The sequence below is a fragment of the Hemitrygon akajei genome, chromosome 1 (genome assembly GCF_048418815.1).
Source record: "Hemitrygon akajei chromosome 1, sHemAka1.3, whole genome shotgun sequence".
In the NCBI taxonomy this organism is placed as follows: Eukaryota; Metazoa; Chordata; class Chondrichthyes; order Myliobatiformes; family Dasyatidae; genus Hemitrygon; species Hemitrygon akajei.
In genome coordinates this window covers 169,680,079-169,707,624 of record NC_133124.1, presented here as the reverse complement: position 1 = coordinate 169,707,624, position 27,546 = coordinate 169,680,079, and the positions used below count along the sequence as shown (strand labels likewise).

Sequence of the window (27,546 nt, the reverse complement as noted above, 5' to 3'; positions counted from 1 at the left end):
CGACGGTTCTTGACCGCACATAAGAAGCTGAGGTCACTTTGAGCACTTCAAGAGGAATCCTCGGGGTCGGCCAGTTCACTGATTGGCTCTATTTCACCATTTGGTTTTCGCCCGTGCTGTATCGCTGCTGGTAATGATAAAAGAATGCTTAGGAGGCAGTGATCAGAATTTGATTCAGTTCAGCATGAAATTTGATAGGGAAAAAGTAAAGTCTGATGCAGCAATATTTCAGTGGAGTAAAAGAAGTTACAGTGATATGAAAGAGGAGTTGGCCAAAGTAAATTGGAAGGTGATGCTGGCAGAGATGACAGAAGAGCAGCAATGGCGTGAGTTTCAGGGAAAAAAGTAGGCAGGTTCAGGATAGATGTATTATTGGTCCCCAATAATGTCTGTTTGGTTGGTAAAGTCGGATGAGTTTGCCGAGTGTCAGGCAAGTTGTGACGACGAGTGCGCACCGGCTGCAGAGATATATTTCTTCCTGTGTGCCTTATCCATTTTTTTTGGGAGGTGCATCTTCTGCTAACTGTCTGTCAGGACTAGTGCCTCGTTAGTGTGCCGCTTACCACCCCGCGGCGATTTCGATTTTGCCCAACGCCCCTTTAGGACATACAACGGCACTTCCCCTGCCCCCCTTTTGGAATCACTGGTTTAGAGGGACATGCACCACAAGCGGGCAGACGGGTTTCGTTTAGATGGAAATTCTGGTTGCGTGGATGATTTGGGCGGATTGCGTAACCCCGTGACTCGAAGTAAAACTAAAGGAACGCTATGATTCAAAACAGAAATTTGCCAGGTATTTCAGACTGCGCTTCCTCATACTTGTGTTCTTTGACATTGAGCTCTTCAAGCCTGGAGTAATTGCTCATACGCCAATGCGTTCACAGTAGCGAAGGAACTAAATCAGAGGGACACAGCGAAAATTGCTTGGCCTCACACGCAAGCAGCACCATGACAGTGTCCTTGTGGCCCAGAGGACCTGGATCAAGTCTAGGAGCCGAAGGAGGACTCTGCGCGCTGGTCTTTCTTCTCCTCTTGCACAGTGAGTGAAGATTTCGTGCAGCCTTGGAAGGTTCGGCTTAGGCTGTGTGGACGTGTGTTTGAAATGGATGGAAGTGATTTGTCATTTCTTACCAGAGTAAGCAAGTTTGTTGCAGTTTGTCAGGAGAACGAGCGAGAGGGATTGTATAACGAGAGAGTGGAATGGCGGTTCTCCCAAAACCCAGTCTCTTCCCACCTGACTACTCTCTCGCATGCGGAATCGAAATATTATTTTCTTTCTTGGAATCCCCGTCCTCCTGTTCTCCTCCCACCGCCATTCCTCTGCCCTTTACTATCACCCTTCCTCGACCCCAGCACTTTGCATTGTCCTGAGACACACGGGGACGGCAGATGCTGGATTAGGGAGCGAAAGGGAGAGGAGAAAAATACCCGGAGGAAGAAGACTATCGCCACCTCATTAAGCAGCAACATTGTGGTTTGACGAGTGAATCTGCAGATGCTAGAAATAAATAAAAACACAAAATGCTGGCAGAACTCAGCAGGCCACACAGCATCTATGGGAGGAGGTAATAACGACGTTTCGGGCCGAAACCCTTCCTGATGAAACGTCGTTATTACCTCCTCCCGTAGATGCTGTGTGGCCTGCTGAGTTCTGCCAGCATTTCGTGTTTTTTTAACATTGTGGTATGTTCTAGCAAGAGGTAGACGAGGAGGAGTTTATGTATGGGCGGAGGTGGCAAAAGGGGCAGAAGTTGGGAAGGGGATTTGGAGAGAACAAAGATCTGTAGTTGGTGGGATCAGAACCAGGTGAGGGAAGAAGGTGGGTAGACGGGTGTAGTTGACGGGGGCGAGGGTATGTAAAGGATAAAGTGTGGTCGATGGGAAAATGCGACCTGATGGGCGTGGAAAGAATCTATGTATCCATAATCTGCAGGACTTTGGCAAGGTAAGTGATCGTGACTGAGAGGACGCAAGTAGAGTAGATTTGAGGAGAGGTTAGTGGAACATCAGGGAAAAAAGGGCAGGGAATGACTGGAGCAGGGAAGTGAAAAGGAGAGGAATGCTACGGAGAAGTAGATATGGGAGGAGAGAGTGGACAAGAGGGGAAATGGGGAGATCAGTTAAAGGCGAGAAGCTGTATGTGTCTCAGATGGAAGTGGGATGAAAGAAAAAGAGGGTTTCTTTCATCAGTGAATACTTTACATTCACGTTCAGGTAATCTACGAACCCTCTCTTTCTTTACTCACAGTGCTGCGTCCTAGAACCCCCACCCCAGGGGAAACCAGAGGGGCTGCTCCTCCAGTGTGTACTATGAGTCATCCTAGCAGTGGACGAGGATGGACGAGTTGTTGTACAAGTAGTGAGGGGAGTTTAGAATGTCCATACTAGATGGAACCAGGATGTTATGTTGTCTGGTCTGTTCATGGATTCTTCGCCATGGAGTAGACCACAGCATGAGCACAACAAACCCGGTCGGATGTAGGGAAAGACGGAGGCGAATCTCTGTCTTCCATCTAGTGGCTCTTTTCATACGTCACTTTGAAGTTTACTGTCTCTGCCACTCCCGTCACTCCCATTCCCCAGGTACTTTGGTCTGAAACCGATGAGCTGCAATGCCTGTCCGTGAACCTTCCCCTTTCATTTCGGTCTGGGGATCTAATTACCTCTTTCAGGTCAGGCACAGATTCACCTGTACCTCCCCATACTTATATTCTCAATTACCCCCTCGCCCGTTCAGCCCTCCCACCTACACCGCTCCTCAGCACTTCCCCTTTCAATTCCCCGATTCACATCATCTGAACTTTCGTCACTACCCCAGACACCCCACCTGAATCAACTCAAAATATCTCTTCTCCTCTGGCTTACATTCCAAACTCTCCTCTACCAAAGCCCAACCGTCCCCTGGCTTCCTCCTCCATGCCGTGACCATCCAGCTTTCTACCTGACCTGCCTTTCTGCTCACTCACCATTTTCCATGTACCCCCACCCCACTTTATTGTCGTCGTTAACCGATGCACAATAGGAATAAAATAAAGCGACATTGCAAACATCAGCGGGGCTACTTGTGGAGTAAAGTAAAATATTCAGAGAATCTCCACTGCTCTGTAACAGAACACCAGAACAAGCTCTGCTACATTCTCTGTCAAGCTTTTGTGCCCTGTGAACTGCAGTGTTAGATGAGGCTCAGCGTTTCGATGATGTTATTTTAGGAATGAGGAAGAAATGCAGAAAAAAAACAAAGGCAGCGAAGTGCAATTACAGATGTCTATCATTTGTTGACAACACTGGAAATGGGATCAGAATCAAGTTTGTGAAGCTTCTCATCATCTGTTGTTTTGCAGCAACAGTACAGTGCAAAGAAATAGGATGATTGTAAATAATACAGTACATAACCCTTTAATTCCCGGAAATATCCTTGTGAATCTATTCTGAACCGTCTCCAATGCCAGCATAACTCTTCTTAGATGTGGAGCCCAAAATGTACACACTACTCAAGGGGAGGCCCCATCAGGGCTTATGAAGCCTTAGCATCATATCCTTGCTCTTGTATTCTAGACCTTTTGAAATGAATGCCAGCATTGCGTTCGTCTTCCTCACCAACGGCTCAACTTGCAAGTTAGCCTTCAGGATCTTCTGCACACGGACCCCGAATCCTTTGCATCTCAGATATTAGGATTTTCTTCCCGTTTAAAAAGAAGTCTGCACATTTATTTTTTTCTCTACCAAATATTGCCAATTTCTTGCCCATTCTCCTAATCTGTCATTCTGCAGCCTACCTGTTTCCTCAACTCTACCTGCCCATTCACCAATCTGTATCATCTGCCAACTTTGGAACAAATCTATCCATTCCATCATCTAATCATTGATATTCAGCATAAAACGAAGTGGTCCCAAAACCGACCCCTGTGAAACACCACTAGCACTGGCAGCCTACCAGAAAAGAATCCTTGTATTTTCACTCCCTGCCTCCTACCAATCAACCAATGCTCTAACCATGCCAGTAACTTTCCTGTAACACCACGGGCTTCTAACTTGGTAAAGCAGTTTCAGTGTGGCACCTTGGTAAAGGCCTTCTGAAAGTCCAAACATACAACATGCTCTGCATCTCCTTTATCTATCTTACTTGTAATCTCCTAAAAGAATTCCAACAGGTTCGTTAGGCAAGATTTTCTCTGAAGGAAAGCATGCTGATTTTGCCCTGTCTTGACCTGTGTCACCAGGTTACTCCATTACCTCACTCAATAATTGGCTCCAACATGTTCCCAACCCTGAGTTCAGACTAAATGGTCTATAATTTCCTTTTTGCTACTTTCCTCCTTTCGTAAAGAGTGCAGTGACAGTTACAAATTTCCAGTCCTCTGGCACCATGTCACAGTCCAATGATTTTTGAAAGATCATTACTAATGGATCCACAATCTCTCCCGCTGCCTCTTCCACAACTCTATAATGCGGTTCATCTGGTCCTGATGACTTAGGTCTGTCAGCCTTTCTGAGCACATTCACCCTTGTAATAGTAACTGCATTCACTTCCCTTCCCCCACACCCTTCAAAGCCTGGCACACAGTTAGTGTCTTCCACAGTGAAGACTGATGCAAAATATTAATTTAGATTAGCTGCCATCTCCCTTTCCCCTGTTATTATTTCTCCAGCCTCATTTTCTAGCGGTTCTATATCTATTCTCGTCTCTGTTTTATTTTTTAGAAACTTGAAAATGTTTTTACTATCCACTTTGATATTGTTTGCTAGCTTGCTTTCATATTTAATTTCGCCCTCTTAATGATTCTCTTGATTGCTTTCTGTAGGTTTTAACAGCTTCCTAATCCTCTATATTCCCGCTAGATTTTGCTTTGTTGTATGTCCTCTCGTTTGCTTTTACATTAGCTTTGACTTCCCTTCTCATCCATATACTATTCTGCCATTTAAATATCTCTTCGATTTTGGAATACATCTATCCTGAACCTGCCTATTTTTTCCCCTGAAACTCACGCCATTGCTGCTCTGCTGTCATCTCTGCCAGCATCACCTTCCAATTTACTTTGGCCAACTCCTCTTTCATATCACTGTAATTTCTTTTACTCCACTGATATATTGCTGCATCAGACTTTACTTTTTCCTTATTAAATTTTATGCTGAACTGAATCAAATTCTGATCGCTGCCTCTTAAGCATTCTTTTATCACACGCTCCCTAATCACCTCCGTTACATTAGTTTACACCACATGTAGCACGGCTGATCCCCTACTATGCTCAATGACAAACTGCTCTAAACATCTGTCTCGTAGGCATTCAACAAACTCACTGTCTTAAGATCCATTATCAATCTAATTTTCCTAATCGATCTGCAAATTGAAATCTCCCAATTATATCAAAATATTGCGTTTTGACATGCCTTTACTATTTCCCGTTGTAATCTGTGGTCCACGTTCCAGCTACTGATGGGAGGCCTGTATGTCACTTACATCAGTGTCCTTTTATCCTTCCTGTTTCTTAACTCAACCCACAAAGATCAAACAACTGCTGATCCTATGTCACAACTTTTCACTGATTTTATGCTATTCTTTAACAGCAGAGCCACGCCACCCCATCTGCGTACCCTCCAATCCATGCGATGCCACACGTAAGCTTGGTTATTCAACTTCCAACTACAACCACACTTCAGTCACGTTTGCTACCGGTTTTGATTTTGCATCCCTGACGCACCTATACTCGTCCTGCCGAAGGGCTCGCGGAGCCGAGGTTGAAGGTGCGGTGGGAGAGATTTACAGGAGATCTAAAAGGCAAGGGTTTTCTTGATCCGTATATCAAGGATCACGAGGTACCAGATGTAGTGGTTGAAGCAGGAACTTGAACAACAGTTGAAACAGGTACATGGGTAGGAAAGTTTAGAGCAAAATACACCATAAGCGGGCATTTGCGTTTGGCTTAAATGAGAATCTTGGTTGCATGGACGAAGGGGCAGTTTATATTCTGCGTAACTCCGTGACTCTAGGTTATAATTGATTCAAATGGAAATTCGGCAGGAATGTCAGAATGCGCTTTCTCATAGTCGTGTTCTGTGAGCTCGGACAGAGTGATTGATCATACGCCAGCTTGTTGACAGTGGCGAAAGAACTGAACCTGAGTGAAGCAGTAAAAATTACATAGCATCGGAAATTAGCCGACTTCACCCACTGGCAACACCATGACAGTGTCTATCTGGCCGAGAGGACCTGGATCCAGTCTAACGACCGAAGAAGGACTCTGCGCGTTGGTCTTTCTTCTCCACTTGCACAGTGAGTGAAGATTCCGTGGAGCCTCACCAGCTCTGTGCTGGTGTCGGTAGGTTCAGGCTTAAACTGGGTGGATATGTGTGTGGATCTGTCACTTCTCACCACAGCGAGAATGCAGCTTGTCAGGAGAGTGAGCGAGAGGGATTGTACATCGAGATGGTGGAAGTGGCGGTTCTCCCAGAAAGGATGAACAATTCCCTTAGCCTTCTTTTGCAAACTTCATTTCCAAAGCTACACCATCAATTATCGCTGACGCAAAACCCAACCTCTTCCCACTTGTTTCACTTTCTTGAAAACCAAACCAAAATATTATTTTCTTCTTGCAACCCCCATCATGCTTATTTCACCCTCAGATCTTCCTCTTCCTTCACTGAATTCTGCTTTTCTCCACGCTCACTTTCTCTGCAATCCACTGTCATCTCCGCCCGAACGAACACTCTCCAATCTCCAGATTCACATGCGGACCGTGGATGCTGGATTCAGAAGCAAAAAAACCCAGAAGGAAATAACTGGCCGAAGAGGACAGTTGCCGCCTCAAGGAGGAGCAGCATCGTGGCATGATCTAGCAAGAGATAGGCGAGGAGTAGTTTATGAATGGACGGAGCTGGGTGTGGACGAGAGGGGGGCGAAGGCGACAGGAGCTGGGAGGGGGTCGTGCAAAGAGCAAAGATCTGCAGATGGGATCAGAAACAGATGAAGGAAGAAGCTGGGCAGATGGGAACAATTGACGGGTTGGGAGTGAGTGGGTATGTAAACGATGAGTGGTTTTGATGATGGACAATTGTGACCAGGTGGGACAGGGGAAAGATCTCGGAGATTTTGGCAAGGCGTGTCTGTGACAGGGAGGGTGGGCATAGAATAGCTTTGAGGAGAGGTTGGTGGAGTGTCAGAGAATAACCGGGCTGCGAAGTATGATCTGACGATTGGAGGGGAGATGGAGAGGGGGTTACTGAGGAGAAGTGGATGTGGGTTGGGAGACTGAACAAAAGGGGAAATGAGGAGAGGAGTGTGGGGAGTTAAAGGCGAGAAGAGCAATTTGTGAATCTGTACGGGCTGAAAGGAAAAAAGTCTTCATGGGTTCCCTGAACTCGGAACTCATTTATGGTACTGGGTTGTACACACCCCCACCCCAGGGGAAATGTGAGTGGTTCTTCCTCCAGTGTGTGTTGTATGCTATCCATGTTGTGGATGATGTCGAAGATGGACGGGTCGGTGTGGGGATGGTGAGGCGACTTTAAGATGTCCATGAGGCATGGAGCTACGGTGTTCTGTTGTCTGTGTTTTTGCTTGCTTTCGCCGACGTGGAGGAGACCACAGCAAGAACAGAGGTCGAATGTGGGGAAAGGTACAGTCGAATCTTTGTTTTCACAGTATGGGCTCTCTTCATATGCCACTTCAGGTTTACTGTCCCCACACTCCCCCTCCCATTCCCCAGGTAAGTTCGTGTGAAACCTGAAGAGCTGCAATTCCTTTCCCAGAACCTTCCCCTTTCACCTCTGTCCAGGGACTTAATCAGTTCTTCCAAGTCATGCACATATTCACCTGTACCTCCTCCCGAAACTTCTATCCACATTCCTCCTACCCCTCCCACTCAACCCTTCCACGTCCACTGCTCCTCTGCACTTCCCCTTTCATCTCCCCGCCTCCCATACTCTGAACGTGCATCACTATCCTGGACACTCCACCCACCTCAACTCAAAATGCCTCTTCTCCTCCGACTTTACTTCCTGACCCTCCTCTACCAAAACTCATTCCTCCCCTGGCTTCCTTCTCCATTCCTTGGCCTTCCGGCTTTCAACCTGTCCTTCCTAACTGTGTCATCAATCTCTCACATAACTTTATATTCTCCTCCGCTCTGGAATTCCTTTTCTTTCCCCTCACTCACCTTTTTTTCAAGTTCTTCCCTTGAATCTCCGCTGCTCTGTAGCAGAACACCAGAACACGTTCTACTGCCTTGTTTGTCAAGCTGTTTTGCCTCGTGAACTGCCATGTTGGATGAGCTGAACATTTCGGTGATGCTATTGTACGAATGAGGAAGAAATGCATCGAAATAAAAACAACAATGGCAGTGAAGTACAATTAAAATATATGTCATTATTTGAAAACTTTAGAATCGGAATCAGAGTCAGGTTTGCCAAGCCTATCATCACAGTCTTACAGCATGGGAAACTTGTCGTTTTGCGGCAGCAGTACAGTGCAGAGTCTGAGAATTATTGTCAGTAACGCAACAAATAAATAGTACAAGATAATAATGAGTTCGTGTTTATGCGTTGATAGACCATTCAGAAATCTGATGACGCAGGGGAAGAAGCTGTTCCTGCATAATTGGGTACGAGTTTTCAGGCTCCTACATCTCCTGCCTAAGAAGGAGAGGGATGTTAGAGAGCGTGTGTGTCCTTAGTGATGGATGCTGCCCTCTGGAGGATCAGCTTCTTAAAGATGTCCTCCGTAATATGAACGGTTATACCTATGATTGAACCGGCTAAGTTCTACAATCATCTGCGGCCACTTGCGCGCCCGTGCGTTAATCGGGCAAATTACACAAATACCAGCAACCTGCTTGGCTAGGTGCAGGCTGCTATCTGGTTACATAGTCAACAGCGTCACCCCGGTTACTCAGACAACACAGTCACAGATGGTTACAGTCTCTTTTGGATGTCTCCACTTTCTTCGAATGGTTTTTTATCTTCCTTAAAGAAAAATGCTTTGTGCCATGGAAGAGCTGTCCACCGGGGAGGAGGTATACGCAAACATATTCCATATAAATTACAGGTAGCCCCTCCCGTGCTTGGGCCCAGTCCCCATCCACACTTCGGGGAAACCAGCGCAGTGAGCTCCATCCAACCCGTCGGCTCGTCTTACGGAGCACTGAGGGGCAGGTGCAAGTTGCTTCGCGCACGAAGGCAAGCGACATGGTGTGGTGTCGAAAGACAACTGGAGCCCTGGGCCTCTTTCCTCGCTTAACTGCCAGGGAACAGGAGAAACGAGAAAAATGTGGATGTGCGTGGTCTGTGGATTAATTGTCTGGCTTGCCGTAGCCCGTGTGTGGCTGAGGTTTAGAATCTAGTGGAAGTTCAGCAGAATGGAATGGGATCAGCGACCAATGGAGCGACATCTTGCAGAAAGTTGACAAACTACCAGATGCTATTTTAAATATTCTTCTTCTTCTTCTTCTTCTTCTTCTTCTTCTTCTTCTTCTTCTTCTTCTTCTTCTTCTTCTTCTTCTTCTTCTTCTTCTTCTTCTTCTTCTTCTTCTTCTTCTTCTTCTTCTTCTTCTTCTTCTTTTGAATTGCGATCCATTTCAACCTATATCTTCCATTTTAAGGATGTATCTTTGAGTCGAATAAACGATCCGTCACTTCTGCTGTCTCCTGAGTAACTCTGGCGGATGGGAGTGGAGAGTGGGTCGATTACTAATGGCAGAGCTCTAATCTATGGTTGGCTCCATGACACTACGCAGTTTGAAGCGTCGAGTAAGATTAAAATCCTCCAGTACGAGAGCGGGAAACTGGATTTCAGTCCTGACTGCCTACGTTTGATCCGTTTCTTCTCGCTGATGTTAGCGGTCGGAAGCTTCCTGAGACTTGGGACCCATGCAGCCGCTTTCGGGAGCACCTGCTGTCCTGCAGACATCGGGCTACTGGACAGGTTCACTCGCCTCAACGCTGAACGCGCTCCGAAGATGTGGACTCACCACGGAGACTAAGCAGTTAATGTTTCCTGCGTTTTTGCTCCCTTCTTTTATTTTACGATTTTCCCAAATTCCTTTCAAGGCATAATTGATTCTGTAGCTATGTGCTTGTGGCCTCACGTTCCGGGTCACAGTGGTTAATGTTATTTGTTTACTTTTTATTGTTTGCATGATAAATTCTTCCCCGCCCCCACACATCAGGTGTTTGATGGACTTGTTCCGTGCGTTTCTTTTTTATTTAAACGGGTTCTGTTATTTTTCTTCGTTTTTGTGGCTGCCTGAAAGAAGGCAAATCTTCTCTGTATGATCAATAGATACTTTGAGCAGAAATACACTTTGAACTTTGACCGTTTTTTCCCCAGATGTGGACGCCGGGATCCAGATCAAGACGCAGCAGCACGATTTCTTCGTTATCGAAGGCCGCAACTTCACCATCGCAGCTGATATTAAGATGGCCCAGGGAGACACCATTGCCTCGGCTTTCTGGGCTAAAAAGAATGGAGAGCGTCAGAGAATTGTCGATTGCTTGCCGGACCGGGTTGAAACAGCAAGCTACTCGACGTACACGGGTCGAGGACGGTGCACAATGCAAGCAGACAAAATAGCGCTAACACTCACAGAACTCACGCCAAAAGACAGCGGCGATTATGAGCTCAAGATTACTTTAAATTCCGGTGAAATCGGCACAATGCAATTCACCGGAAAGCTCTACGGTAAGTGATTAACACACGAGTCATGTTGAAGGTTTTTTTGTTCAAATCATATCCATTGCCATGGGCCTGAACATCCGGTAAATTAATGTCATGACCTCCTTTTCTGCATAAACACAGTATTTTATAAAAATAGCAAGCACCAGTTAACATACAAAACACACACACACACACACACACACACACACACACACACACACACACACACACACACACACACACACACACACACACACACACACACACACACACACACACACTTTGTCGTATTTCCCTTCACCACTACCGCTGGCAGCTGAATCCACTCACCCACCACACTCTGCGTGTAGAAAAAAACTTGCCTCACAGATATCCTTTAATTTCCCGTCCTTGACCTTAAATGTATGGCCTCTATATTAAATAGTATGAAAAATTCCTCTCATAATTTTATAAACTCCGGCAGAATTTCCCCAATTTCGATTCTCACTGCTTCAGGAAGAAAGATAGAAAAGGCAAACACTGCGCAGGTCAGGTAGCACCCGAGAAGAGAGAAACTAAATGAACCAAAATCTGCAGACAGTGACGGGCCTTGGGGACAGGGCTGGGTTTGTGGGGAGGGAGGGAGATAGAGGGTGAGAGAGAGAGAGGGAGGGAGTGAGGGAGAGAGAGGGGGAGAGTGGGAAAACGAGAGAGAGGGAGAGAGAGAGGGAAAGGGAGAAGGAGAGAAGGGAAGCGAGAGGGAGAGAGGAGAGGGAGGAAGAGGGAGAGGGAGAGAGAGGGATAGTGGGATATATATAGCAACATAGAAAACCTACAACACAATACAGGCCGTTCGGCCCACAAAGCTGTGCCGAACATGTCCTTATTATAGAACTTTCTAGGCTTAGCCATAACATTCTATTTTTCTAAGCTCCATGTACCCATCCAGGAGTCTCTTAAAAGACCCTATCGTTTCCGGCTCTACCATTGCTGCTGGCAGCCCATTCCACACACTCACGAGAGCGATAGAGAACGAGAGAGCGAGAGAGAGAGAGAGAGAGAGAAAGAGAGAGAGAGAGAGAGAGAGAGGTTGTATTCTCCAGTTTCCTGTCATCCGCCCATGTTTTTATTTTATTTCATTTTAAAATCTTTTTATTAATTATTATTGAAGATTAACCAAAAAGATACATTGAGTCAATATGTCATTATATACAATAAAGAATTAAATTAGCAAATAACTGATTAACAAAGCTAAGCAGTATATCAATAATAATAAGATAAAATAAAGTGTTAAGAATATTTTTGAAAGAAAAAGGGAAAAAAAGAACCCCAACTAACTAAAAAAAACTAACTGAAAAAAAAAAACCAAAAAAAAAACATTGGGAGCACAACCCCGGAGCTATACGTCAAACAAGCTTCCACAGGGAGAAATATCAATCCGCCAACTCAAATCCATTTAAGAAAATTGGAAGGAAACCATATTAATTAACTTAAATCAAATGATAGTAGCGGGCGAATGAACCCCACCTTTTCCAAAATCAAATCGAGGTTCCAAAGTTAGACTTCTGATTTTCTCCAAACTAAGGCATAGCATCACCTGAGAAGACCATTGTATCAAAGTAGGAGCAGAAACATCTTTCTATTTCAACAAAATAGCCCTTCTGGCCAATAATGTAAAATGCAATTACATGTTGGTCTGATGGAGAAATACCATGAATATATTGAGGGACCAATATTATGAATATATTGAATATATATTGAAATACCAAATAATATTGTCAATTTATTAGGTTGTAAATTAATTTTTAACATTTTAGAAATTGCAGAGAAAATAGTCTTCCAAAAATGTTTCAATACAGAACACTACCAAAACAGGTGTGTCAATGTAGCTGTCTCGGTTTTACATCTGTCACACTGACTATCAACATTTGAAAACATTTTAGACAGTCTCTCCTTTGTTAAATAGTAATGCTGTACAGTTTTAAATTGGAGAGTGATTGGCACAGATCGAAGAAGAGTTAACCAACTTCAAAATCTGCAACCAATCTTCTGTTATCAGGGTCATATCAAGCTCTCTCTCCCAATCTTGCTTAATCTTAAGTGAAGGGTAATTGTGTTGTTGTAACAATAAATTATAAATTTTCCCAATAAAACCCTTCACTAAAGGATTCATTTTTAAAATATTATCCAACAGGTCAGAATCCTGTATATATGGAAAATTACGTAAGTTTTTTTGTAGGAAGTGTCTGAGCTGAAGATATTGCAGGAAATGGGAACATGAGAGAGAGAATATTTATATACTAATTTTTCAAAAGACGTCAATCGGCCATCCAGGAACAGATCCATGAAGGAATAAACCCCCGTATTGCTCCAAAGAAAAAAGTAGGATCACTTAATGAAGGTTTAAATAAATAATTTCGATAAATTAAACTAAAAAGTTTAAATATTTTAGGATTAAAGAAGTTACAAAACTGGAACCAAATTCGTAATGACTGCTTAGTCACAGGATATGAATTTAAATTAGTAATTTTGGCCAGTTGTACAGGTAAAGAAGCTCCTAGTAATGAGGTTAAGTGAAACGGTTTCACAGTATTCAATTCCAAATCAGCCCAAGGTGGTTGTTCATCTCTATCAGCCCAACATAACCAAAAACACATATAACGTATATCGGCAGCCCAATAATACATTCTTAAATTAGGCAAAGCAAGACCTCCATCATTTTTAATTTTTGTAAATGATATTTACCAATTCTTGGTCTTTTATTATTCCAAACAAAAGATGAAATAATAGTCAACCTGATCGAAAAACTTCTTAGTTAAAAAAAGGGATATTTTGAAATACATATAAAAATTTTGTTAAGACCATCATTTTAACTGCATGAATTCGGCCCACTAATGAAAGTGTAAGTGGATTCCATCTACAAAATAATTGCTTCATAAAATCCATTAAAGGATCCAAATTAGCTTAATAAAGGTCCTTATAATTTTTAGTAATAATACTACCTAAATATTTAAATGAGTCCATAACTCTAAAAGGAATATAATCATATAGAAGCAGAATAATTTAAGGGAAATAATTCATTTTTATGAAGGTTTAGTTTATATCCCAAAAACATTTCAAAATCGTTTAATAGTTTCAATAAACTAGGAATTGATTCTTCAGGATTCGAAATACAAACTATGAGATTGTCAGCATAAAGAGAGGTCTTATGAACAGTCCCATTTATGAAAATTCCATGAATATCTTTAGCTTCACAAAATGCAATAGCCAAGGGTTCCAGCACCAAATTGAATAAAAAAGCACTGAACAGACATTCTTGTCTTGTATCCCGTGAAAGCCAAAAAAAAGGAGATCTGCAATTGTTAGTAATAACAGTAGCAATAGGGCTTTTATATATAATTCTAATCCACTTATTAAAATTAATACCAAAACCGAATTTCTCTGAAAGACTAAGTAAGTATTTCCATTCAACTCGTTCAAATGTCTTTTCAGCATCAAGGGAGATAACACATTGCGGAGTCTTAGAAAAGGATGAATATATAGCATTTAACAGTCTCCGAACATTAGAGAAAGAATAACGGCCCTTTACAAAACCTGTTTGGACTTGAGTGATAATTTTAGATAGAGCATTCTCCAGCTGATTAGCCATTATTTTTGAGAGAATTTTTGCATCCACATTTAATAAAGAAATCGGTTTATATGAAGCACAGTCTGTAGAATCTTTATCTTTCTAAAGAATTAAAGAAATAGAAGCTTCATAAAATGTGGAGGTAACTCTCGTATCAAAGAAGAATCTTTAAGCGTTTCCAACATATATGGAGAGAGCAATTTTTCAAATTTTTTATACAATCCTACAGAATAACCATCCAGTCCAGGAGCTTTACCAGATTGCATTGAAAAATAGCTTTCTGAATTTCGCTTTCAATAATAGGAGCATTAAGAGTTTGTTGAGCTTCAAGAGAAATTCGAGGAAAATCGATCTTTTGTAAAAAGGCATTCATTTTAGAGGAATCAACTGGAAACTGAGATTTATAAATTTGAATTAAAAAATCTTGAAAAAAATTATTAATATTTTCATAATTACATGCTAAACTACCATCTCCCTTATGAATTTTTAAATTTGTCTTTTAACTCTAGCTGCTTTTAATTGAGATGCTAATAGCTTATTGTTTTTATCTCCAAACACATAAAATTGACTTTTCAATTGAAGCAAATTTCTTTCAATAGGATAAGTTAATAATAAATTATATTGTGATTGGAGTTCAACTCTTTGTTTGAATAAATCAATGTTAGGAGAGATTGCATAAATATTATCCAAGTCTTTAATTTGTTTGGACATCTTATCTAACTCTGTTTTTGTCTGTTTCTTAAGCTTAGCTGAATAGGAGATTATCTGACCACGCAAATATGCTTTAAATGTATCCCACATAATCAATTTCGACACATCTCCTGTATTATTAAAAAGAGAAAAATCTTTTATCTGAGTCTCAATAAATTTGATAAAGTTCGAACTTTGTAACAAATTTTCTGGAAAACGCCAAGGCAAATTTGCAATAGTGACATCATTCAATTCAAACGGTAAACTTAAAGGCACATGATCAGAGAGAGCTATAGCATCATATTCACATTTCTGGACTTTGGACAAAAATTGGGAATCAACTATAAAGTAATCGATTCTCGAATATTTTTGGCGAACATGTGAAAAAAAAGAATAATTTCTATCATAAGGATGTAAATGTCTTCAAACTTCAGCCAATTAAAACAGAGTTAACAAGTGATGCAGACGGCTCGGAAGCCGCTGATTGGTCGAACTCTTGTCAATCAAAAGATTTAAACAACAGTTGAAATCACCATCCATTAACAACATATATTCATTTAAATCTGGCAATAAAGCAAATACACTTTTTTTAAAAAAAGGATCATCTACATTAGGTCCATATAGGTTAACCAGAACAATTTTTCGATTACAAATTGTTCCTTTAACAATTAAAAATCTACCATTAATATCTGACACAATGTCTTCTTGGATAAATAAAATATTAGATTTAATGAAAATAGATACTCCCTTTGCTTTGTTTTGACAGGTAGCGTGAAATTGAAGGCCCTTCCACATTTAAAAAATCTATTTTGATTGCCCATTTTGATATGCATTTCTTGAACAAAAATTATATTGGGTTGGAATCGATTAATAATTTTAAAAGTCTTCTTTCGCTTAATAGGACGAGTCCAATCACATACATTCCAATTTATAACATTTATCCTTTTAATTGCTATAATTTTTTTTTCATTGAACACATAGATACATGCATACCAGCGCAGGCTAATCAAAACTGGCGGTGATAAGAATAACCATATACAAAATATGCATGCTCTGGAACTCCGTAATGGGAAAAAATACAAAAAAGAAAACTAAAATTAATCTTACAATTAATCTCATAAATCAAAACTAACCCCAATCCTCCCCCCCCAAAAAAGCCCAAAATTCGGCATAAAATGGCCGAAATGCCTTCCCATAGAGTAGAAAAATAGAGAGGCTTTGCAAGCTGCCCATTTTATAATAGTTGTTTTAAAAAGCTTTCATTAATTCCTCCCCCCAGTTACAAAAAAAAGACAACATATGGCCCTAAAATAGAAAAACCCTGCAAAGGAAAGAAATACTTTGCTGAATTTAAAAAGCCAAACACTACAAAGCAACACAGCACCATATCAAATCATGTTAACTGGTTCTTCTGCCCACTTACAGGCCTTGCTTCTAACTGATATATATGCAACTTAAATATCAATTTGCTTTGATGCCTTCCATTACTTTACAGAGTATTATTGTGCTGGAACAATGGACACTGGTAAGGCTGGGTAATCATTAAAACATGGAACAGATTCCCAGCTGAAATGGTTAATACAAGAGGGCATAATTTTACGGTGATCAGAAGAAAGTATAAGGATCTCAGAGTTATTTTTTAATAGACCAGTGGGTAGATGGTAAGATCTGTCATGGGTAGCCCTAGAGACAGACACAACAAGGAAATTCAAGAAACTCCTAAATAGGCTCATAGTAAAAAACAGATAGAATTCTCTACAGGACAAAAACATTTGATTAATCATAAAGTAGATTGAGTGGTAAAAAACATGGGCCGAACGGTCAGCACTGTTCAGTTTTTATCCATAACATCTAGTTCTCCATATCCAAAACAAAAATTCAGAGAAAGAACTATTTATACTTAATCCTTAAAAGCAGCTGGGCAATGCAAAAACAATATTCAAGGACGCCAAAACAAAAAAAAACAAAGGAGAAAAATACCTATGTAATCTCTAATGAAGAAAAATCAGCACCATTTTACATTTAACTGACACGCCCAATGAAAAACTTTAAAAAAAAAATCCTAATTATCTATCAACTAACTTCCAACTATATATATATATAAAGACCTTATGAACTATGGACACTATCACTTCATTAATGAAAAAAGAGGATAAAAACAAATAATCAAACAATCTGTCCGTTGTCTTAATTCACTCAGTAGATCAAACAGATTTCAGAAAAGTCATTCATCATTCACATCAGAAAGTTCAAATCATCTTTAAATGGTTGATCGATCAAAGGACATCTTAAGCAAATCAGAAAGATTCAAAGCATATCTTCTTTCCGAAAGAACAATTATTCAGCAGACCTAAAACCATTCAAACCTTGGCTACAACAGAAATAGAGTTAACATAGTCCAGTGCCTTTTTGGGGTCCAGAAAGACACGTGGAGTCGAATCTTTGGAAAATAATTTTAATCAGGCTGGATAATGAAGTGATGGGAATAATCCCTTATCATAGGCAATCTTCATGGTTGGAACGAATTTAGACGGCAGGTCCATAACTTCCTGTGGATAATCCTCATAAAAACGAACCACGGAACCTTCAAATTTAAAAACTCTTTGTTTTGTTGCATATTTTATGATTTGGTCTTTAAACTTTAAAACGAAGAAAGGAAACCAAAACTGACCTTGGTTTATCCGAGTTCTGAGATTTCGAAGTGAAAATTCTATGTGCTCTTTCGATGTCGGGAGCTTGGGGTAAAATATCCAGAAACAGAGATTGAAACAAGTTTGCGAAGTAGTCTAATAAATCTTCAGTCTCAGATTCTTCCTTCAATCCAACAATTCGAATATTATTCTGACGAGATCTTGCTTCCAAATCGATAATCTTACGTTGGGACTTTTCCAAACGAGCTGAAATTTCCATGATTTGCAGCTTCGCCTCTTTAAGTTCAGAATTCAGGGAAATAATTGAAAACAAATTGAAAACTCTCTCGTAACGACTTCATCTCAGAAGAGGTAGCATCAAGTTTTACCGTGCTGTTGTCTATCTTCTTATTGAGAGCCATTAGTGAACTTTCTGGACGCTCTGCCCAAGCTGGTGTTACCTCAGACTTTTTTCCCCTTTCCATTGCTGGATTCAGGAAGCTGCTTTCCACTTCTTAAAGATTGTGACATAGTAACAACTATTCTACTCTAAGATCTGACAAATAAAAGTTAAAAGTTCAAAGTTTAAACTGGGGAAAAGGAAGAATTAATTGCAGCCACAAAGATCTGCGTGTCACTCCATTAGACAGCAGGCGGAGTCTCCTCATGTTTTTATTTTAAATCAGCATTGATAAAAATGTCTTGGTCCAAAACCTTGACACTTTATTCCTTTCCAGATGCCAGACCTGATGAGTTCGTTTGGCATTTTGTGGGCATTGCTTAGGACTTCCAGTATTTGCATGATCTCTTATGATTTCAATTTTAAATCTGCTATTTCTAGCACCTGTGTTTAACGTCACTATCGTACCCCATTCGGAAAAGACCGATCGACAGGCCAAACTTACTCTGATATGTAAGGTCTCAGCAGGAACGGACCCGATATTTAACTGGACTGCAAGCAATGAACCTGTAGCCCGCAGCAGCAAGTATGTGTTGTCAGCTGACCGCAGTGTCCTAACCATTCTTGAGTTGGAGTCTTCTGACTGCCGTGTATACACATGTATTGTTAACAATGATGCCAATGTGGAGAAGAAACTTATCAATGTTTCCGGTAAGTAATACATGGGGGCCGATTCAGTGGAGACAAAACTGACCACAGACTTAGCGATCTGTGACAAGGGCATCTGCTGGAGGAAAACTCAGCAGTCAGTCAGCTGCAGAATAACATATCGGGCCCAGTCACAGGACTGAGAGTAGCGAGCAGAGACGGGCTGTTCAAAGAAGCAGCCTCCTCTGGCAGTGCATAGGTGGACTGGGGCGAGAAGAGGATTGATTGGCGGAAGAGCATGAAGCATGAGTACGTAAGGAGACCTTTGGGTGGTGATTGTTTGAGGAAACACAGGGCAGCAGGAGAAGGAACAAAAGGTATCGATTGGATAAAACGTTTGAATCATACGCAGATTGGACCAGGTGGGGGAGAGCAGTGTAAATGGTGTCTGTGGCTGCGCAGGGAAGTGCGTTAAAATAAAATGCAAAGAACTTGAAACAACAGAATGAAAATAAAAGCATAAAACGCAGAACAGTCCGACACAGAATGAGTTCGACATTCCACAATAATTTACCATCTTTTTAAACCACTCTATGATTAACCTCCCCACCTACACAGCGCATGACCCTCCACTTATCGATCACCCATATGCCTATCTAAATGACCCTAATGTACCAGCATCGACCACCGTCGCCAACACCACTTTGCAGGCATCCACTCTTCTCTATTTAAAAAAAATATAACTCCGACATCCCATCTAATCTTTCCCCCATTCTATTTAAAATGACGTCTTCTTGTATCAACTGTTTCTGCCCCAGCAAACAGCCATAAATAGTCCGCTGCCTGTATGCCTCTTATAATCTTAAGAGATCTATCAGGTTGCCTCTCGTCCTCCTTTGTGCTCTAAAGCAAATGTTCACTCAATCTTTCTTCATAAGATGAGTTCTTTAGGTCAGGCAGCATCCTGGAAAATCTCCTCTGCACGCTGTCTAAAATCTTCACATCCTTTCTATACCAGAATTGAACAGAATACTCCAAATGTGATCTATCCAGAGTTTTATAAAAATGCAATCGTGTGGCTCTTTAACTGTATCCCCGAATAATGTTGACTAGAACACCGTTCTTTACCAACCCATCAACTTGCAAGATCCCTGTGTTCCAACACACTGTTAAGAATCCTCCCATTGGCCCTGTATTCACGATGGGCTTTGCAAAACGTATGACTTCACACTTCCCTGGATTGAACTCCATCTGCACTTCACAGCTCAGTTTGCGCCCTATGTTCTGCTGTAAGCTCCGGCAACCTTCTACACTATCCACAAAACCACTAGCCTTTGTGTCAAATGTAAATTCACTAACTCATCCTTCAACTTCCACATCGAAATCATTCACTCTTTTTGCCAAGAGCAGGCGTCCTAGAAACTGAGACCTTCTGTGAGCAGGCCAATTCTGAAACTAAGCTGTCACCATAGTATCGAATATGCAATCCATATAGACCTAATGTCAACATGGATTTGTGCGTGGAAGGTCATGTCATGTTTGACAAATCTTATTGGATTTTTTGAAGAGGTTACGAGGAAAGTTGATGAGGGTAAAGCAGTGGATGTTGTTTATATGGACTTCAGTAAGGCCTTTGACAAGGTTCCACATGGAAAGTTAGTTAGGAAGGTTCAATCGTTAGGAACTAATATTGAAGTAGTAAAATGGATTCAATAGTGGCTGGATGGGAGATGCCAGAGAGTAGTGATGGATAACTGTTTGTCAGGTTGGAGGCCGGTGATTAATGGTGTGCCTCAGAGATCTGTACTGGGTCTAATGTTGTTTGTGATATACATTAATGATCTGGATGATGGGGTGGTAAATTGGATTAGTAAGTATGCAGATGATGCTTAGGTAGGTGGCATTGTGGATAATGAAGAAGATTTTCAAAGTTTGCAAAGAGACTTAGGCCAGTTAGAAGAGTGGGCTGAACGATGGCAGATGGAGTTTAATGCTGATAAATGTGAGGTGCTACATTTTGGTAGGAATAATCCAAATAGGACTTACATGGTAAATGGTAGGGCATTGAAAAATGCAGTAGAACAGAGTGATCTAGGAATAATGGTGCATAGTTCCCTGAAGGTGGAATCTCATGTGGATAGGGTGGTGAAGAAAGCTTTTGGTATTTTGGCCTTTATAAATCAGAGCATTGAGTATAGGAGTTGGGATGTAATGTTGAAGTTGTACAAGGCATTGGTAAGGCTGAATTTGGAGTACTGTTTGCAGTTCTGGTCACCAAATTATAGGAAAGTTTTCATCAAAATAAAGAGAGTACGGTGAAGATTTACTAGAATGTTACCTGGGTTTCAGCACCTAAGTTACAGGGAAAGATTGAACAAGTTAGGTCTTTATTCTTTGGAGCGTAGAAGGTTGAGGGGGGACTTCATAGAGGTATTTAAAATTATGAAGGGGATGGATAGAGTTGACGTGGATAGGGTTTTTCCATTGAGAGTAGGGGAGATTCAAACAAGAGGACATGAGTTATGAGTTAGGGGGCAAAAGTTTAAGGGTAACACGAGGGGGGATTTCTTTACTCAGAGAGTGGTAGCTGTGTGGAACGAGCTTCTAGTGGAAGTGGTAGAGGCAGGCTCGGTATTGTCACTTAAAGTAAAATTGGGTAGGTATATGGACAGGAAAGGAATGGAGGGTTATTGGCTGAGTGCAGGTGAGTGGGACTAGGTGAGAGTAAGCATTTTGCATGGACTAGAAGGGCCGATAATGGCTTGTTTCTGTGCTATAATTGTTATATGTTCATATGGTTATAATACACCAGCCTACCTTCTTCAATTTGTTGAGTATTTCCTTGGATATTTCAATCAGGCTCGTTATGCATGACCTGCCATTCACAAAGCATGGACGACTATCCATAATTAGATTACGCTTTCCCAAGTGCTCGGGAATCCTGGCCCAAAGCATGTCTTTCCTTTAGTTTCCCAGTACTGACGTAGACTCACTGGTGAATAATTGACATCCTTTAATCTTCTGGGAATAATCCCGTGGCTAGTGAGGATGGAGATATCAGTGTTAATTGCCCCAACAATCGCATCCCATACTTACTGTAGTTAGGAGGGTTACTATTTGCAGCAGGATGGCCTGCGACTGTTCAGAGCGGCTTTTACAGGGTCAACAAAAGGTGCTACCGTCCTATTTAAACGTACGTCTAATGATTGCAATCTACGCAACGTGCTGCGGCCCGAGACGATTGAGATTTACAGTGTACAGTCAACGAGAGAGAGAGAGAGAGAGAGAGAGAGAGAGAGAGAGAGAGAGAGAGAGAGAGAGAGAGAGAGAGAGAGAGAGAGAGAGAGATCTGTGGGTGGGCTTTTCAGTCGACCTCTCTCTTTCATTGTCCATCAGTTCATCTCAGTGTGCTGTAGCGCCATGGCAGAGTGTTATTACCTGATTGCCATCTCGTATGTGCTTACTGTATGTGACTGTTAGTGATATCTTTTCACCTTGATCCCAAGGTAATGCTGCCTCGTTTGACGATATGCATGAGTATTCATTAATGGTTAAATGACAATTAATCTTTAACTAATTTTAGATTATATCCTGTTTGGGGAATGATCAGTCCCAAAGTATATTAAAAGTTCCAACTGCCTGTTTCTTTACATTGCCATATTCCATCACTATAGCCTGTTCTGCTTTGAGCTGTCATTCACCAGGATCTCTTGCACTTGTGAGTAATGAACCAATTGATCTAAGAACAGAAGCAGAATCTGTGGAAAAAGAAGCCAGATAACCCCACTCACCCTTCGCTGAGGGACTTAGAAAGAGAAAAAGAACAGTGTAGAGAGCTGGGGATGTGGGGAGGGCACAGGCGGAATCACTGGACTAGCTGTTGGCGGGTAGTGCTCGATAGTTACTGACATGGTCTTTGCGAAATGTATATATATATATATATATATATATATATATATATATATACACACACACACACACACACACACACATAGGTGACGATGTCGAGATCGGTTAATGACATATAGACCGAGTGATGTATAGACCGGGTGAAGTAAAGCCGGGGATGTTTTACAGACTGTGTGATACTGAACAGATCGGGTGATGTTACTGCTAAGCTTCCATTTTTTCTCTCTTTTCCTGTTCCTGGTGTAGCAAATGGCTGTTGAGTGTTCTTCATGCTGGATGTTGGAGTTCTGGGAGATGCAGTCTCCCACGAAACAACATCTGCGTGAAGTGTATCTGGCTGCAGCGCATTGAAGACCGTATTAGGGATCTGGAGCAGCAGCTGGATGACCTTCGGCTTATACGGGAGAGTGAAGAGATCATTGATCAGAGTTACAGGGAAGGTGTCACCCCGAAGTTGCAGGAGGGAATTAGCTGTGTTATTGTCAGGGGAAATGGGGAAATGACGGGGAGACCAGGTTACTGGCACTGAGCATGGGTCTGAGGTGCAGAAGGGAAAGAGGGAGAAGATGGGAGCATAGTGATAGGCGACTCAATAGTCAGGGGAACAGAGTGGATATTCTGTGTACATCACAGTGGTATGTTGCCTCCCAGGCGCTATGGTCATTGAGGTCTGTATCATGGACCTTTTGGAGAGGGAGGGAGAGCAGCCAGATGTCTTGGTACATGTCCGTATTAATGACATAGGATGGAAAACAAAGAGGTCATGAAGAGAGACTTCAGAGAGCGAGACAGAAAGTTGTAAAACAGAACTCCAAGGTAGTAATTTCTAGATTGCTGCCTGTGCTACGAGTCAGTGAGTATAGAAACAGGATGATTTGGTTACTAATGCGTGGCTGGAAATCTGGTGCAAGGAGCAGGACTTCAGATTCATAGATCATTGGGATCTCTTCTAGGGGAGCTATGACCTATTCAGAGGTGATCCAAGGGAGTGAGTTTGTTGAATGCCTACGAGTTGGCTTTTTAGAGCAGTTTGTTGTTGAGCCTACTAGGGGATCATCTATACTCGACTGGGAGTTATGTAATGAACCAGAGGCGATTGGTGAGGATAAGGCAAAAGAACCCTTAGGAGGCAGTTCAACTTGAAATTTGAGAGTGAGAAAGTAGAGTCTGACGTAGAGTATTTCATTAGACAAAAGGACATTACAGTGGTGTGAGAGAGCAGTTGGCCAAAGTAAATTGAAAGTGGATGCTGACAGGAATGACAGCAGAATAGCAATGGCATGATATTCTAGGAAATATGATGAAGGTGCAGAATAGATGTATTCTAAAAACAAAGACATACTCAAATAGCAAAATTGTGCAATTGTGGCTAACAAAGTACTGTAAAAGCAAAAGAGGGAGAATGCAACAAAGTAAAAAGTAATGGAAGACAGGGGATTGGGAAGCTTTTAAGATCCTACAGCGAGTAAGTAAATGAATCAGTAGGAGGGAAGAGATGAAATATAAAAGATCCTTACTTTACATCGCCATGGCATCATCAGCGTATCCTCACTTCTCCATCGCATCATCATCAGTGTTCCTCATGTCACCATTACATTATCATTGATTTTTCACTTCATCATTAGCATTGATCCCCTCATTCACAATGAAATCATAAACTAAATTTGAATTTGTTTACACCTGCTGATTGGATAACTTGCTTAATTCAGTAATAGGCATCACCCTTAATTTAAATTCTTCTACAACCATGTTAGCATTTCACTAAATCTCCGAATGAGTCAACTGTAGGTACATAGAACATAGAATAGTACAGCACAGAATGGGCCCTTCGGCCAGATGTTATAATGACCTATTCATCTACTTTAAGACAAATATAATTCTTCCCTCCAGAAGGTAACATTTGAACCACAGGGTTAGAGGGCCTCTCAGTGGTGTAACAGGTAGAAAGCTGCCTCACGGTCCCAGAGAAGTGGGTTCAATCCCGATGTCTAGTGCTGTCTATGCAGCTTTTCCCCGTGATTGCCTTGCTTTCCCCACAGGAACCCACGTTCCCTCCCACATATTAATGATGTGTGTGGTGAGTGGGTTCATCGGTCACTGTGAAGGGGGTGAAGAGTGAGAGAACTGGACAAAGGCACATTAGCAGAATGAGCAAAGCGCACAAATTACTAGTTAAAATCACCAATCAGGCAGCATCTAGAGCGAGGATAAAGTGCTGATGACCCTTCATTAGGACTGGAAAGGAAAGGGGAAGAAGCCAGAATAAGAAGGTGGGGCATGAGGAAGGAGTACATGCTGGCAGGCTGCTGAGGGAAGGGAGATGAAGTGAGCAGCTGGGAGCTGATATCTGGAAAAGGTAGAGGGCTGAAGGAAAGAAGTGATACTTCCAATTTCCAGCATCTGCAGAACCTGTTGTGAGGACTAGAATGTGAATGAGATTTTTAAAGGTGTTATCGTTACCATTTCAGAATCTGATGGGTTTGCATTTTGCCGAGAAGAGTCTGTTTCGAAGATAACAACGTTCCATGTCATCCTGATAGTGGTGTCCCTCCTCATGCCGCTGCTCATTGGGATCTTTGTGTGGGTGAGTGTAGTTTCCTGAGAGCCCAGGGAACATGCAGTGCGTTGCAGTGTCCTGTGACCCAAGGACATCCACATTGAACGTAACAGCAGTCCCAGAGGATGTTCGCAGCTCAGTGGTGTTGTAGAGGAGGGAGATAGAGGGAAAGAAAATGAGTGAGAGATGGAAAGTGAGGGAGGAAAGGAGAGAGGGAGAGAGAACTGTGGAGAGAAAGGGAGGGAAGGAGAGAGGGAGTGATGGAGAAGAAAGAGAGAGGGGAATAGAGGACTGGAGAAAGGGAGGACAGTATGTAGAGAGATAGAGGAGTGTTTAAAGGAGTGAGAAGGGTGGGCGAAGTAAGGAGGAAGAGATAGAGGCACAGAGAGAATGTGAAGTTGGGAGAGAGAGTGGGAAAGTTGGGGGAAGTGTGAGAAAGAGTGAGAGACAGATTGAAGGTGGGAGGGAGGGGGAGAGGTAGCAGAAGTGTGTGAAAGAGAGAGGGAAAGAGAAGAGGTAAGAGTGATTGTGTGTGAGAGAGACAGAGAGGAAGTGTGGGCTAGGGAAAGGGAGAGGTGGCTAAGTGAGTGTTGGTTCAGGGCTGGATGTAGATGGATGCTCAACACGAGTGGTGGCATTGTACAGTTAGAGGCCCATTGCCCAACACGTCCATGCCAATTTTCTTGCAGGCCTACACTCAGCCCATTTGCTCTCGGAGGGAAGTGAGAAAGTGTCATTGATTTCAGAGCAAAGGGATGGCACTCAGAGGATTTTGGGGGGCTTCTGAGAGTGGGGAGGAGCGAGGCTGAATAGGACGTGGAGTGGGAATAGTTGCGTGGGGATCCCCTCCCGGAGTTGTGGTGATACCTGTCTCATTGATTCCTCTGTAGTTGGTGATGAGGAGCAGCGGAGGAGTGATATAAGCTAGAGGTTGACATTCATCCGCAGTCTGCTGAAGAACAGTTTTCCGTGTGAAGTACCATCCGACGTGTCCACCATCACACCAGGCAGAGGAGAAACAATATGCCAGATGTCAGGGAAGAGTCTTCTGAGTGAGGGCCAACTAATGGGAGATGTCGCTGGTGGATCTTCTGTCTCCTGACAGTTATTTATTGTGGGGATGAGCTGCTGGTCATTTATGGAGTCAACTCCACGTGGCATTACCTGACAGAACACTGGGCACATGGAGAAAGCAACTAGCACCCTAACAGTATTCAATGTCTCAGGCACTGACAGCACAGAGAGAAGCAGCATCACTGTTTCAGCTTGTGACCAGCCACAGCTCAGGATCTGGCCCTTTGTGGTGCTGAGCTGGACGCTGTGCCTCTCTGCAGCACCTTACTCTGGGGAAGCTGTCCATGTGTGTCTGACTGCTGTTTCGTTAAAGAGGGAGAGTGCAGAGAGAGATAGCCAGATGGCAGCATGGAGGCTATTTTAACTCAGTGTTTTTGCTTGTACACTATGTGAACTCCTCCCATGTGGAAGTGGGTAACTGGGTGGCGTAGGAATAACCTTTCAACTACCACATCTCTCGTTGAGAAAAGAGAAAAACTAGCTATGTTCTTCTTGTCTATAGAACTGCACTGAAATTACAGTCACTGAAATTATAGTCATATTAACCATGGAACATAATTTATGCTCCTGATATGAAGATAAAAAAGAATTGCCAGCATTTTAACAGTCTTTCTCTTTGTTTCTATTGGTCTCACTTTGTTTCCCTCCTTTTATTCACCAATTCCTTTTTCTTAAGAACAATCTCACCTTGTGAAATGTTTTCAATATTAGAACTCTTTTTAAAAAAATACTAAATCTAATGGAGGTCAGGGTTGACTACCTGAACACTCTGTTAAAGTGAGAGGATTGGTCCCCTGCCCTAAGATATTAGGCTACGGAGTACATCTCTGTACTGGGACAGATAAACAGCCATTTCTGGTATAGGTTCCTGGAAGTGTTGGAGCAGATGGAGATTCTTGTGCAGGTGCGCCAACCTTTGGTAAGTAGTCCTCATCATCAAGATCAGGCGATTCAAATTCTTTCTCTAACTTTCATGGACTTTCAAGGTGCACAAGGGAACACCTATTCTGTTTGATTTCACCTTGTGATGTTCTGATCACAAATGATTGTGTTGCTTGCTGCCAGACTAATGCCAAACAGCTTAACTAGTTCTGAAAGGTGACAAAGAATTTGCTCTGTCTGAGATCCATTTTCGTTTTCTCATGTTGTGTTGCCTTAAAGTTTTTCACTTTGTCTAAGTGCAGTAAGTTAGGTTGGAGAATGGAACGAAGAAGAGGCAGGCTTGTTCTCAGTCTCCAGCCTATTAACGGCTGTTATGGACTTCTTTCGCAAGAAGTGTGGAGCAATAAGCTAGCAGTGCTTTGTAGGGGTATTTTAATTTCTGTAGGAGATTCTTAACACTTTTCTCTGCTTTTTCGACTTCTCAATTTGCCTGTATAACTG

The 27,546-nt window shown here is 42.1% G+C and overlaps 1 protein-coding gene across 1 annotated transcript; it reads left to right on the top strand.

Moving 5' to 3' along the window:
- Positions 1-902: 902 nt before the first annotated feature.
- LOC140736344 (hepatic and glial cell adhesion molecule-like) lies at positions 903-26,744 on the top strand. Its single transcript, XM_073062361.1, has 5 exons — positions 903-1,039; positions 10,322-10,672; positions 18,417-18,686; positions 25,001-25,116; positions 25,980-26,744. The coding sequence occupies exons 1-5, from the start codon at positions 949-951 to the stop codon at positions 26,010-26,012; spliced, it is 861 nt and encodes a 286-aa protein (XP_072918462.1). The 5' UTR covers positions 903-948; the 3' UTR covers positions 26,013-26,744.
- The last annotated feature ends 802 nt before the right edge of the window (positions 26,745-27,546 follow it).

Coding starts and splice junctions, on each gene's coding strand:
- LOC140736344 (XM_073062361.1), top strand. CDS start 949: ATGACAGTGTCCTTGTGGCCCAGAGGACCTGGATCAAGTCTAGGAGCC. Junction 1,040..10,321: donor CTTTCTTCTCCTCTTGCACA/GTGAGTGAAGAT, acceptor TTTTTTCCCCAG/ATGTGGACGCCGGGATCCAG. Junction 25,117..25,979: donor TCATTGGGATCTTTGTGTGG/GTGAGTGTAGTT, acceptor ATTCCTCTGTAG/TTGGTGATGAGGAGCAGCGG.